The following is a 13,868-nucleotide window of genomic DNA, read 5'->3' on the forward strand; positions in this document are numbered from 1 at the left end:
TCTACTGCCTGACCTTGGAGACATACATGGAGATGATGGAGACCTGTCAGCTAATCCAGAGGAACTGTGCATCCTTGACATGAACACAACCACCTCCAAATCCCCAAGTCATCTTCTCTACAGTCTTAAAGACATAACTCCCGTCAAACAACAGCTCGATAAACATCTGTCTATCCCTTCCCAGTGGGCAGACACAGCTGCCCATTGTCACTGGCAGGAGGGGAAGGGAGAAGAGAAATTCTAGAGACTTGTTGAAAACTCGGCTTCTCAAAGCCATGTCACACTGCTGCTCCATGAGGAGCAGGTCCATGGCCCTGCCTGGAGAGGAGACTGAAGCTGCACTGGGGAGCATCATCTCATGCACGAGTGAGTGCATGTCATCTCCTTTTTAAAGGGGGAGACGACTGCCATATGAAAACTCACTACATCAACAACACTTGCTCATGTTCACGTCTCTTCATCAAAACAGTGCTGGCGGATCATTGGAAGAAGAAAACGATGGACGCCTTTATGACATGACATTTACTCGTGTATGTAATATATAATTCTAAAGTTGGGAGATAGAATTCCAAACCTTGGATTTGGGATTCTCCTGGCAATAATCAGTTCTCTGTGACATAGGATGCTAAGCTTCTGTTACTGACTTCTCCTTTATGGGGTTCACTCGCAGGCAGTGAACTAGGGGTTTTATAGACTTCTAGAAGTTCTGGGGTGAAAAGGTAAACTTTCATCTCCACACAGTCTCAGCTGTGAAAAGATGTCACATTCCATCCATCTACATCTGTTTAGGAAACGGCAGTAGATGAATGACACCTTTTTATGGTAATGGATATGTCAGCATTTAGAACAGTCATAAAAATGTCTGTGAGACTGTGGACAGAAATGTTAAGGACAGGAAGCCCAGGCAGGAGGCTGGCAGGCTGCTTAGGTGTTCCCCCTTTTATCAGGCTTGTTGTCTCTCCCGGTCCCCACCTCTAGGGGAAAAACACTGATGATATGATAGTGTTCACAGACCCAAGGGGCTTCTGAGGCCCTGCTGTGTTCTGACTGGGCAGTCTCTTGGCTCCTCATCTTCACATATCCATGAGGGCGTCACCATTCTGCTCCTTCCTGGTGATGGCGAGAGGGCACAGCCTGGACCCCCATGAAGAGGTTGGCACAGGCACTAAAGACTGCTTGGAGATGAGTGGAGAAGTCCCACGTGCTCTCCAGTCTGCCTCCCTCAGGTAGAGGCTCCACAGGGTGGGCTGGGATTCAGGCCCACAAGGGTAACAAGTACCGCCTTGCTTGGTCTCTGGTGACTCAAGGTCATTTTGGTCCAACAGTGGATGCTGTGTGGTGATTTGGTATCTGTACAAACCTTTCCTTCTGACTGAATATGATTGTACAGCACACCATATATCAAATCTGCTTTAGCAGATAACACAGTTGAAAGTAGTTTGGTTGTAAGTCTCTCTCTCTCTCTCTCTCTCTGTCTCTCTCTCTCTCTGTCTCTCTCTCTCTCTGTTTGTCTCTGTCTCTGTCTCTGTCTCTGTCTCTCTCTCTCTCCAGTGCTGGACATTAAACTTGGGGCCTGTGTATGCCCAGCAAATACTGTTTCATTAAGCAGCACCCTCAGCTTCATAGCCATGTTTTAAAAAGCCTTTCACTTCCCTGAACCCACATGATAGAACAAGAGAACGGAGCCCTGTGAGTTTTTTTCTCACCTCCACACACTTGCTGTGGCACAAGAATGCCCCACACCAAAGAAATCTAATAGTGAAGAGACAAAAAGTATTCTTTCAATAGAATAGACCGTGTAGTTATAGAATTACAGTTTGTGCAGCTAAACTTATTACAAGTTCAAAACTGAAGAAACAGGTATTTAAAATCTCTGCCAACTTCTCCGTACTTCTATCGGTGTGGTTAGGATAACGATCCTCACATGGTCTCCAAGACCTTCTCATGGGGCCACAAAGTCACACACTGTAACACTGGGGGTTCTTATCTGCCCGTCAAGCTCTTACCCCGTATGACTGAGTTCTCCGTAACAGTCTCCATCTGTCTTGTTGAGACAAGATCATGCTACAACAGCCCAGGCTGGCCTCGAACTGGAGTTCCCCTGCTTCAGCCTCCCCATTGCTGGGGTTATAGAGATGCACCATTACACCCAGACCCCAGTCTTCGACTGAAACTAGAGAGGAGCTGACAAATGGGGATGGTATTGCTCTTCTCAGCACGGTATTCTGCTTTAGAAAATGTGAGTGCAGCTGGTGGTGGCGCACGCCTTTAATCCAAGCACTCGGGAGGCAGAGGCAGGTGGATCTCTTGAGTTTCAGGCCAGCCTGGGCTACAGAGTGAGTTTCAGGACAACCAGGGCTGTTACACAGAGAAACCCTGTCTTGAAAAACAAAACAAAACAAAAAAAGATCTCCATTAAGAAGTGAAGAAAGGAAGCCTGGCTTTATACTTTGAGATACAGAATCTGTGTGGCACTTACCTTGGTATAGAGGTGGATCCGGTCTGTGTTCTTACTTGCACAAAACATGAAGGTCTCACACACTGGCAGGGTGCCTGGGTTATTCAACTGCTCTAATGAAGAAGACAAAAGAGAATCTGAGCCGGGCATGCACCATGTGGTGGCGCATGCCTTTAATCCCAGCACTTGGGAGGCAGAGCCAGGCAGATCTCTGTGAGTTTGAGGCCAGCGTGGGCTACAGAGTGAGTTCCAGGAAAGGCGCAAAGCTACACAGAGAAACCCTGTCTCGAAAAACCAAAAAAAAAAAAAAAAAAAAAAAGGCGGGGGGAGAGAATCTGAAAGGCCTGTCTATTCTCTGTCTAAAATAGCGTATTTGGGGCCTGGAGAGATGGCTCAGCAGCTAAAAACATTTGCTGCTCTTTCAGAGACTGCAGTTTGATGCCCCCCACCCACTTGGGTGGCTCACACCTATCTGTAACTTCAGTTTCAGGGAATCTGATGCCCTCTTCTGGCCTCTCTGGGTATCTACACACATGGTCATACACATAGATAAACTAAAAATAGATCTTCCAAAAATAGCTTATTTCACTGTTGTGCAGGTTAGAATGATGAAATAGCTATGTATAGAAACCAACACATTTGGTTAGCAATTCTTGTCTAGGCCTGAAATAAAACTCTCAAGGCAGGTCTTCTAAGAGCATTGGCATATCTGAAACCTGGGCCTTCTTTGCTAATGACTGGACGAGAAGCAATAGATTTGGAATCATTTGTAAAGATAGAGTTTGTCAGAAGGGACGCTTCCCCACTACCAGAAACCATTACCAGACTTGAAGGGGTTTAGAATTTCTCCCCTTTGCTGAGCATATTGCAGCTGGGACTGAATATCCCCATTTGATTATGAGCATCACGACTACCCTGCTGAGTGTCACTGATGTGCCCGGTTCCCTGTGGCTGTTGTCTCATCCACAAGGAGATGACTACACATGCTTATTCCCTCATCAGTCTTGAAAGTATTTTCTTGGTCCCAGCATCCAGAATTCTTCAGGAGAAACAAAACTTGGAGACAAGTCTACACAATAATTAGAGTCAAAGGGGCTGAGGCTGTAGTCCAGTGGTAGAGTATTTGTCTAAAATACAAAGACCCTGGGCGGGACCCCTGGAACTACTAAAATTAAGCCCCCCAGGCCCCGGTTAAATAATGAGTGCAGACAATACCTCCTCAACACATCAGTGGCCCAGCAACTGTGCTGACCGCTGCCCTCAGTGCGTCTCTCGAGCTCACTTCAGACAGCCTTGAAATTATGGTCCTGAAAATGGTTTCTTAAAAAATGCTGAGTGTAGCCATCTCAAAGCATTCACTGTGAAAAAGATTAATGATTTGCTGAAGGGCTGTTGGTTCTCTGTCAATCTGATTACTGTGACTTGATGTACTACCCAAATAAAAACAGCTCTCTCTCTCCCTGTCAGTGAGCTCACTGTGGCTGGGCAGGGCAACATTCTGGGGGCAGCAGCGATTTGCTGGTGGTGATACTACGTAGTGTCGATGCCGGCAGAGAGTCATCCGGTATTGAAAGATGTTTCTGAGAGAGGGAGATGGTTTTAACTTTCATAAAAGGGGACAAAACGTACTTGGGATAAGGTATCAATCATAAATGTAGTAAGTTATTACGTATTAAAGTTTATGGTACTTATTTATTTAGTTGGTTAGTTTTGAAACAGGCTCTCATATAGCTCAGGCTAGCCTCAGACTCACTATGTAACCAAAGATGACCCTGAATTCACAATGTCCCTGTCTCTTCCTCCCGAGTGCTGGGATGACAAACTCACCACAACTGGTGTATGCAGTGCTGGGGACTGAAGCCACAGACTCATGCTAAGAACTCTGCCAACTGAGCCGTATCTCTAGACCTCATACAGAGATTGTCCGAGCAGGACTTACCATTCCCTGCCTGGGACGTCACTCTGTCTTCCCTCTCTCCTTCCAGTGTTTCTTCCTTGCTATTAGCCGACTGCTCAGGTTCTGGCTGTCCAGGGGGTTGTTTTACACAGTCCAAACTAGCCTGGTCCTGTTTGGAGGTGTTTTTCTGAGAATCAACCTCCTCCTTTTTGTTGGCATCCTCCACATGGCTGAGGCCAGCTAGAATTATTAAAATAAAGTATGTTACATGTAACAAGCATAAATTAAAATGTCACAGCTCAATTTTATTAAAAAGGGGGGGGGGCGGAGATAGCCGGGTTGGTGGCTCACACCCTTAATCCCAGCACTAAGGAGGCAGAGGCAGGCGGATTTACAAAACATTTAGCAGGAAGGACTATTTGCCTTGCCACCCGAAGTATCCCTTCTAAGATGCACAGATACACAAAAGTGTAAACAAACAAATAAAAAATGTATCTGCAAATAAGGAGAGCCAGCTTGGGCTTGTGTAAGAGGACTAGAGGCAGGGAGAGCAGCTACCAAGGGCGGAATCCAGAACTGTAACAGAGCAGTATCAGACTACCACACACAGAACAGGTTGTCAGGGTCACGCTCTCAGAGTCCCACCCCAGCTCGGAGCCGCTGCTGAGCCGTCAAGGGCTCACACTGGTGGATGGACTCGACACGGAACAGAGACCTTTGCACAGAGGAGTAATGACGGCTGCACTTTTGTTGCTGTTGATTTTTTCCATGGGTCCCATTAGGAAGCCTTGGCTGGCCTGGAACTCACAGCGATCCATCTGCCTCTGCCTCCAAAGTGCTGTGACTAAGGGCCTCCGCTGCCATGCCTAGCTGACTGACGCCCATTATTCAAGGGTGATTCTGACTGTTTTGCATGGAAAGGCTCCGAAGGGCAAGACTGGAGTGGAGGACGCTACTGGGTCTTGAAAGAGCGGCTTTCATGTGGTAGCAACAGGAGGAAGTGCTTGGAATAGGGATATATTTCAGGGTTTAACACCTGAGGGGAGGGGAGCAGGAGATCAAGGACATTATTATCTATTTTCATTTATGCATATGGGTATTTTGCCTGCATGTCTGTGCACCATGTGTATACCGGGTCCATGGAGGCCAGAGGGCTGTGTGAGATCCTCTAGGATTGCAGTTAAAGACTGTTGTGAGTGGTCATCTAGGTGCTGGGAGTCGAACCTGGGTCCTCTGGGAGAGCAGTCCTAGGCTCTCTCCAGCTGAGCCATCTCTCCAGCCCAATGCTGAGGTTTTTAATTTCTGCAACACACACACACACACACACACACACACACACACACACACACACACACACGCACGCACACGCACAGGCTGAAAGTTGACATCTGGTACCTTCTTCAATCATTTCCCGCCTTATTTTGGTCTCTCACTGAACCTGGAGCTCACTAATTTGGCTCTGTTGGCTAGCCAGTTGGTAAGTTCCAGAAACCTGCCTGTCTGGATTCCCAGGTGGGGATGTGGCCTGTGCCTGGCTTTCTCTGTAGGGGCTGAGATTCAAATTGGGGTCATAAAGCTTATGCAGCAAGCGTCTGAGCGGCTGGGATCTCTGCAGCCCTCAGACTCTAGCCCGGGCCTGTGGAGCTTGAGACGTCACTGAACTCCCAAGCGGAGTGGTTTGTAGACTGCTGTGGACATAACCACTCCGGCATTCAAGTTAGAGACAGAGGCTGGGCAGTTTCAGCTGCTGTTCAATACTCTCATGCAATGTATCCTGTGCTGTATTCACTCCAGAGCACCACAGGCCTCAATCAGCAGCCTCCGTAGACTGCAGCATCCTAATACGGCTCCTTTAAGTTTCTGGATTCTTCTGTTTAATTAGTATTAGTTCTGCCTTTTAATACTTTGGGGGCACAAACAAGCCAAGGCAGGTGATCCCTTGCCAACTGTAATAATGTAAAGCTGACTACTGTAATGTTGAGACGACACCGTTACTTAACATTTTTATTTTTTCTATAAGCAGATTGCTTCATGCTCACAGTTGCTTATTGAAGCAACTTTCATTGTTGCTCTTGGCACCATAAGGGGAAATCAGAACTATCAGACACATAATCAACTACGATTTTTAAAAAAAACAGCTTTTTTTAAAAATTTTGACTCCCCACCCCCACCCCCACCCCCACCCCTGAGCTCGTCACTTTATACTCTTCCTGTGAGCGGACATTACTTTATAGTCACAGGTTGCTGTAGTTCAATTGTCTGCACCAGTCAGGGATTGCAGGGGGTCATGTTAACTGTGGCCAAGACCCTGCCTGGAGAAAGTGTGTGGTTCGATTGCAGAGAACAGGTGCCCACATAACAAACAAAGCTACCCAGATGGCCACTTGTTAATTCCCAACAAGTTCTCAGAAGTGAGAGAGGAAAGGCTTAGCTGCTGATGCATTTTTCTTTTAGATCAAAACTAAGAGAGAAGGAGTAGGAAAAAATATAACATCAGAGTTCTCTTAGCTCTGTCTCTGCAAGCTCTGTCTCTGTTGTCGGAAGAATGAATATATTGGAGAACTGACGTGAGCAACTATGTATGCCATTAATAAAATAACCTGCTTTTAGTTTCCAAAACTGTCAACTTGGCATTTTTTTTCCATTGGCATAAAATGTTCTCTGAAACTGAAAACAGAGAATACTAATGACATTTTTTCTGTTACATTGTATTTATCTTGTATTTGTGTGTGTGTTGGCAGATTCCTTTAAGAAACCTTGAGAAGAACTCATGACTTGTTAAGCAAAAAAGAAAAAAAAAAAACTATGGCGCAATGTATACTAAGCAGGCAAAGTCGTTACCCAAATGATTCCATTTAAATATAGAAATCCTCTATAATTTCCTTAAAAACAAGAATATCTACTTGTTTTATAATGCAGGTCTGTGATGGGAGGCACATTTGTTGCCATAGCAACAAGGCTTCTCCTGCCCACTGAGCTCACATCCTGCTGACATTAACCAGAAATGCCCACTTGTGCCAAAACAATGCCAAGCCATTGACATTCATTATATACATTCTTGACAGAACCAGGAGCCACTCACATTCCACAGGGGATGGATTTACAGTCTTCACTCAGTGAAATTCTTACTCCACTTTAAGGGCTGCAGGCTGCTGAGTCACAAGACACTTGGGTAACAACAGTATCTGAAGACTAGGATGGTCTTCAGAGCACAACCCCCCACCCCCTGCCCCCATCCCTCCAGCTCACCTTCACCTGGGCACTCACCAGCTCTGCCCCGAGGGTTCTCACACATCTCACAGTGAGGAAGGGCTGAGTCATTGATGAACGTGCAGAAGCCACAGGGCCAGCCCTTCCTAGGAAGAAGGGCTGGTGAGGCCGACGGGGGCTTGACCTGGTGGACACCTTCCCCGGACGAGGCTCCGGCTTGAAGGGACGGTCTTTCCTCCAGCGCACTGCGGTGGTCCTTGGTGCTGAGTGACTTCAATCTTTTGGTTTCGGGCTCAGAACCATTTCCATCATCAATGCAGTCACTCACAGCCACTTCCCTAGGGCCTGAGGCCACTACAGTCTTCTCCTTGAACGCCTTTGACTCGTCACAGGATGTTTCCAACTGTCTCTTTTTCGGTTTTGGTAAGAAGAATGATCGGATATCATGTTGTTTTTCTTTTTCAAACTAAAAATCAGCCAACAGATATCAAATCAAATGAGGGAGCAACTGTTCTTCCTAAATGAAAGAACTTAGTATTTTCATTAACCAGACTGACAGGACATGAATCTAATTTATAGTGCCACTCTTCATAAAGACTTATAACTCAGTGGAATAATCACAACCATGTACCGACTGAACACAGCCATGGTCTTCCTATGTCTTTCTGCTTAGCGCTCACTGTGGGCTGAACACATTGAACCCTACTGCAGCTCTGTGAAGGTGGCATTTGGGTGAGGAAACAGAAACCTTTTAGAGAAGTTAGGAACTTAGCTAGAGAAGTTATGAAATAAAAACATACTTTCTAAACTACCTGCCTTAGAGCACATCTGGTAAAAGAAGGAATTGCATATGTAAACATTTCAAGCATGTAAAGTAATATTTTAAGTCAACCAAGAACCTAGAAAAACGATTTCACGACCAAACTGTAAACACACTGTACATGAACTATGACACTCATGTTAAAGCATTACATTGACCAGGAAACATGTTTCAAGTAGCATTAAAATATCCACTCTGACCTCCACATGCACAGGCATACACGTGAATGTGCATTCCCACATGTATTTCACGTATCTGCAAACATACAAACACACAGATATATAACACAGACACACATACAAATGAAAAATATAAAAAGAAAAAAGAAAACCTTTTCTTTTTTTTTTAAAGATTTATTTATTATGTATACAATATACCTGTATGCCAGAAGAGGGCACCAGATCTCATTACAGATGGTTGTGAGCCACCATGTGGTTGCTGGGAATTGAACTTAGGACCTCTGGAAGAACAGCCAGTGCTCTTGACCTCTGAGCCAATCTCTCCAGCCCAAGAAAACCTTTTCTTTAGAGGGTTTCATTCACTTCTATCTCTAGTATTCTAAAATTTCATAATTACCTCTATCTGTATGTATATATAGACACACACACATATATTTAAACTATATTTATATGCCTCAAAATTCTGCTCATCACTCAGAATACCTTATTTAATTTGAATAACATTTTTTGTTCTCATAAATTTTCATGGTTTCCTTTGGATAATTTATTCCTTCCCATTTTGTCTTTATTTTCTGGAATCCCTGATAGCCTGGTTTTGGACCTAACCTTTTAGGTCTTCTTATTAGGCTCATATTTCCCTTTGTGGCCTTTCCCCCTCTAAAATATTAAGCTTTCCTCTGCTTAGCTTCATTCTCTTCTACAGATTTTTTTTTAAGTTTGGCAGTCATGTGTTTTTCTCAGAAATTTGATTACATGTATTTATTTACCATGTGTACGTGTGTGTGTGTGTCTGTGTGGACACTTGGGTGCGCGGCACAGGTGTGGAGGTCAGAGGACAACTTGTAGGGGTCAGTTCTCTCCGTCCACCACGTGGCTAACAGAGAGAACTTGTGTCCTCAGCCTTAGTGGCAAGTGCCTTTATTGGTTGGGCCGTCTTCCCAGCCTGGCAGTCACGCATTTAACCTAACAGTGGTTTCTGGTTCCCTGTTCCTCTTTCCTGGTCCTCTGCTTTCATTGACATTTTCAGGATCATCTCAGGCTGAAGCTACTGACTAGAGTTTTTTGTTCTTGTTTGTTTTGTTTTGTTGTGCAGGACAGGGTTTCTCTGTGTAACAACAGAGCCCTGGCCATCCTGGAACTCGCTCTGTAGACCAGGTTGACCTTGAACTCACAGAGATTCACCTGCCTGTGTCTCCCGAGTGCTGGGACTAAGGTTATCTTCAGTATCAATTTTTGTGTTTGCTTACTTCTATTTATCCTTATCATTTCCTTGTCAGACATCAGTGACCCTTGGTTCTTCCTTTACACAAAGAATGAGAAACAGTGAGGGGCTGGTGAAATGGAACCATCTGAGTTCATCCCCGGAAACCTCAAAAGAGGGATTCCTGAATGTGGCCCTCTGACCTCCACATGCATGGAATGGACACAAGGGCTAATCACCAGGATTTGATAGGACATTCTGGTTGCATGTGAGAATTAAAAAAATATGCTGGGGACCTGGGGTGATGATAATCTTCCATCCTGGACTCCTAGTTTTTGACCTACTATACACCAAAAATAATGTTTTCAGTTATGAAGTAGGAACTACAAGATAAACTTGTTAACTGGAAGATCAGAAGAGAAGAGAAGGAAGTAAGCTCACTCTTAGACATGTGAGGACCGCTGGGTACCAGGGGAGGAAGGAGAGAGAATATGGATAAATGAAAGAATGAGAATGTGAATGAAAGAGAATTTGGACATTTGGAAACTACTGATGCAGGTAGAGAAAGCCAATAGGAACGGACGTCCGGCCACACCGAGGCAGTTTGAGAAGGGAAGAAAAGGTGAAACGAGACACAACACTCGGGCTGAATGAAGGAGAGAACGAGACAAACTCACACACAGTGGGCAGCGGAGGACTCGGCTGTCCATTCACTCAAGTGTCCACTGGGAGCTTTGCCATCCTTCAGTCCTGGGCCGCTTTCTCTCCCTTTCTTCCGTTCTCTCTGGGTATCTGCCTCCTTATCTTTGCTTTCCTGGGTAAGTCATTAACTTTGGATTACAAAATTTAGTTTCTGTCCGTTTGCTGACTTTTCCTTTTTTTTTTTTTCATAGATACAATAATTCCTTTTATTTTTCTGTGGCTACTACGGGCATTTTTGCTCTTTTTTTTTTTTTTTTTTGTCTGTTTTCTTCAATTCACTGTTGGCTTTATTGGCGTTCCTTTCTTGGCATAAAGAATTCAGTCTGTTTCTCCAGTGAAAAGCTTTGCACAATGCTGGTGGCTTTTCCTTACCACCACGACAAAACCAAAGTCCTCTTCTAATAAATGAATCACACACAGGGCCTAAAATCTAGATATCCTAGGCTAAGCAATTTCTGAAAATAGTTTAATTCCATTATCCTATTGCATGTGCATGTGTCCATGCAGGTGTGGAGGCCAGAGGACAAATGCAGGAGATGGTTCTCTCCTTCCACCATGTGCTCCAGGGGTTAAACTCGGGTCCTGAGGCTCGTGGCAGGTTCCTTACCCACTGAGCGTTCTCACCAGCCCCAATTAAGCTATTTAACGTATCTGCTCATGTTTAAGAGAAGTTCCACAAGGAAGGCTTCAGAGTATAGATATCAATAATGGTTCTGTTGAAGAGTCTTGGAGTCTCAATGACATTTCTTCGTCGAGTCTAGTTGTCTTTTCAAATAACTACAGTGGTGGTCATCAGGGAGCAGATCAAACAAGTGATAAAGATCTTATATTAATTAAAGAGTCTTTCCCTCCATCTGCTTTTCAATTTAGTGAGATTCCCCCTCCCCCCTCAACTGCCCCTCTCTCTCTCTGTCTCTCTCTGTTTCTCCTTCCTTCCTTCTTCTTTAGTTTTTTGAGACAGGGTTTCTCTGTGTAACAGCTCTGACTGTCCTGGAACTCCCTTTGTAGACCAGGCTGGCCTTGAACTCACAGAGATCCGCCTGGCTCTGCCTCCTAAGTGCTGGGATTAAAGGCGTGCACCACCGCTGCTCAGCAACCTCATTTTTAGACAAACAGTTTAAAACTTTTTTTTTTAATGAGGAGCAAATAAAGCATATATCAGTATGAAGGCTATTCTTGGTTATTAGCTTGACTACATCTGGAATTAACTAAGACCCCAAAATGGAGGGCACACCTCTGAGGGATTTTTGCTTAATTTGAAGCAGGAATATTCACTTCTAATCTGGATCTTTGAGGTAGGAAGACATGCCTTTAACCTAGATCTTTTGAGAGGGACAAGACATGCCTTTAGTCCAGATTTTGAGGTAGGCACAGACACCTTTAGTCCAGATCTGATCTGGGACATTCCTTCTGTTGGCAGCCTATATAAGGACATGGAAGAAGGAAGCTTTTGCTCTTTGCCTGCTTGTCCTGCCTTGCTAGTAAGTCCCTTCCTTCACTGGCCTTACAGCCTACTTCCTCGGGATCCCGGGGTCTACTGAAGACCAGCTGAGACATCCAGCCTAGTGGACTGAACAACTACTGGACTCTTGGACCTTCCTTCCACAGCTGGCCACTGTTGGGTTATTATCTAATAAATCTCCTTTCTATATAGATAGATTCATTCTGTAAGTTCTGTTACTCCAGAGAACCATGACTAATACAGTCAGTATAGTTACACATGAAATACACATTACTGAGCTATCACATACATTCAATTGTGTTTAATAGTATCAGCATCCTTGCGCTCTGTTTTACTGAATTATCATCATCGTGGGGTGCATGTGTGTGTAGGTCTGAGATTGATGAAGGGTGTCTTTCTCAATCACTCTCTGCCTTACAGACTGAGGCGGGATCTCTGCTGAACCCGGCGCTCACTGTTTTGGCTAGTCTGGCTGGCTAGCCTGTCCTGATGATCCATGTGCACCTGACTTTTAGTGGCTCCTCGAGACCCAAGCTCTTGTCATCACACGTGCGCTGTGATGGATAAACCCACGAGTCAGCCCCAGGCTCCTGGTCTACATCTTAAATAATTTGTTTCCTTAAAGACTTACCTATCCAACTCATCATTAAAAAAAAAGTGTGTAAGTTCTTAAGATGAAAGCAATCTTCCCAGCAAAAACCCTTAAAGAAATCTTCCAACAATGAATTCTTGGGGCCTTCAAATATAGAAGACCTTACGTAAGAATTTACTTAAGCTACTTTTATAAGAATTTTTTTACTATTAAAAGAATAACTAATTTGGGAAGGCAGCATTTGAGAAGTTCTCATCTGTGCTAGTGGGAACCGAGAGGCATGGGCAGCAGTGAGAAACTGCACTCAGAACCAGAGGTCACCAGCAATGTGTGGGGGTGATGGGCGGGTCCAGTGTATGTGCTGACTGGAAACCCCAGTGAGCCTTCTGTCTTAGTGCCCACAGAGCTAGGGATGTAGGGGCTGGGGCCATGCCCTGCTTTTTATGTAGGGGCTGGGGATCTGAATTCAGGTCTCCGGGCTGGCACAACAAGTACTCTTACCCACTGAGCTGTATCCCCACCCACAAGGAAACAAATATGAATTTTCTTTTTGTTTTCTGTTTGAGAGATGGTATCATACACCCCAGGCTGGTCTGGAACTTGGTCAGGAGCCAAGGGCGACCTTCAACTCCAGATCTTGCTGCTTTTGCCTCCCTAGCATTAGGATAACAGGTGGAGGCCACCGTTTCTGGCTTTTTGTTTTGTAGAAGTATCTGAGTCCATCTTGCACATCCCTCTGACTTCAAGAATAATGTTTTAAAATTTGATGGATATGTATGCAGAGTCACTCCTGTGCAGGACAACACATGCCACTGTGGGTTCTCTGTACCCCATTGCAATGCGCTCTGGGAGAAGAACTGGCTGCCACAGGAGCAAGAACTGGCACACAGCTGGAGGAGGTGCGCTGCATGATGGGGGTGTAAGGATTCTAGGAAACCACGGGACTGGAAGGACATACGGGATTCATATGTGGGAGTTGGAGAGATGGCTTAGGGGTTAAGAGCCAGCACTACTGTTGCAGAAGACCCAAGTTTGGTTTCTAGCACCCACATCACACAGCTCACAAACACCAGCACCAGAGGATCTCATGCCTCTGGCCTCCATGGACACCTACACTCACAAGCATAACACACCCCCCCCCCCCCCCCCCCCCCCCCCCCCCCCCCGCCACACACACACTAATAAATCTTAAAGAAAAAGAACTCAAATGCCATGCAGCTTAAAACAAAACAAAACAAAACACACTGTCCCTCATATTTTGAGCTGAGACACAGCGATGGCATTGTATCCATCTGCAGATAGGACATCCAGCAGATGGGTAGGTGCCTAAAGGACATGGCTGGTTAA

The 13,868-nt window shown here is 45.1% G+C and overlaps 1 protein-coding gene across 3 annotated transcripts in view; it reads right to left on the minus strand.

Annotated features, from left to right (window-relative positions):
* Zranb3 (zinc finger RANBP2-type containing 3) overlaps positions 1-13,868 on the minus strand; it is a 166,812-nt gene that overhangs the window by 16,096 nt on the left and 136,848 nt on the right. For all 3 annotated transcript variants that reach the window (XM_052736812.1, XM_052736810.1, XM_052736813.1), the window contains 3 exons: positions 7,623-8,031; positions 4,398-4,595; positions 2,480-2,571 (listed from right to left, as the gene is read on the minus strand). In XM_052736812.1, the coding sequence (XP_052592772.1) occupies positions 2,480-2,571; positions 4,398-4,595; positions 7,623-8,031 (699 nt within the window). The remainder of the gene's footprint in view (positions 1-2,479; positions 2,572-4,397; positions 4,596-7,622; positions 8,032-13,868) is intronic.

Source organism: Peromyscus californicus, unplaced genomic scaffold, assembly GCF_007827085.1.
Source record: "Peromyscus californicus insignis strain IS unplaced genomic scaffold, ASM782708v3 Scaffold_14__1_contigs__length_90479793_seg_2, whole genome shotgun sequence".
NCBI lineage: Eukaryota > Metazoa > Chordata > Mammalia > Rodentia > Cricetidae > Peromyscus > Peromyscus californicus.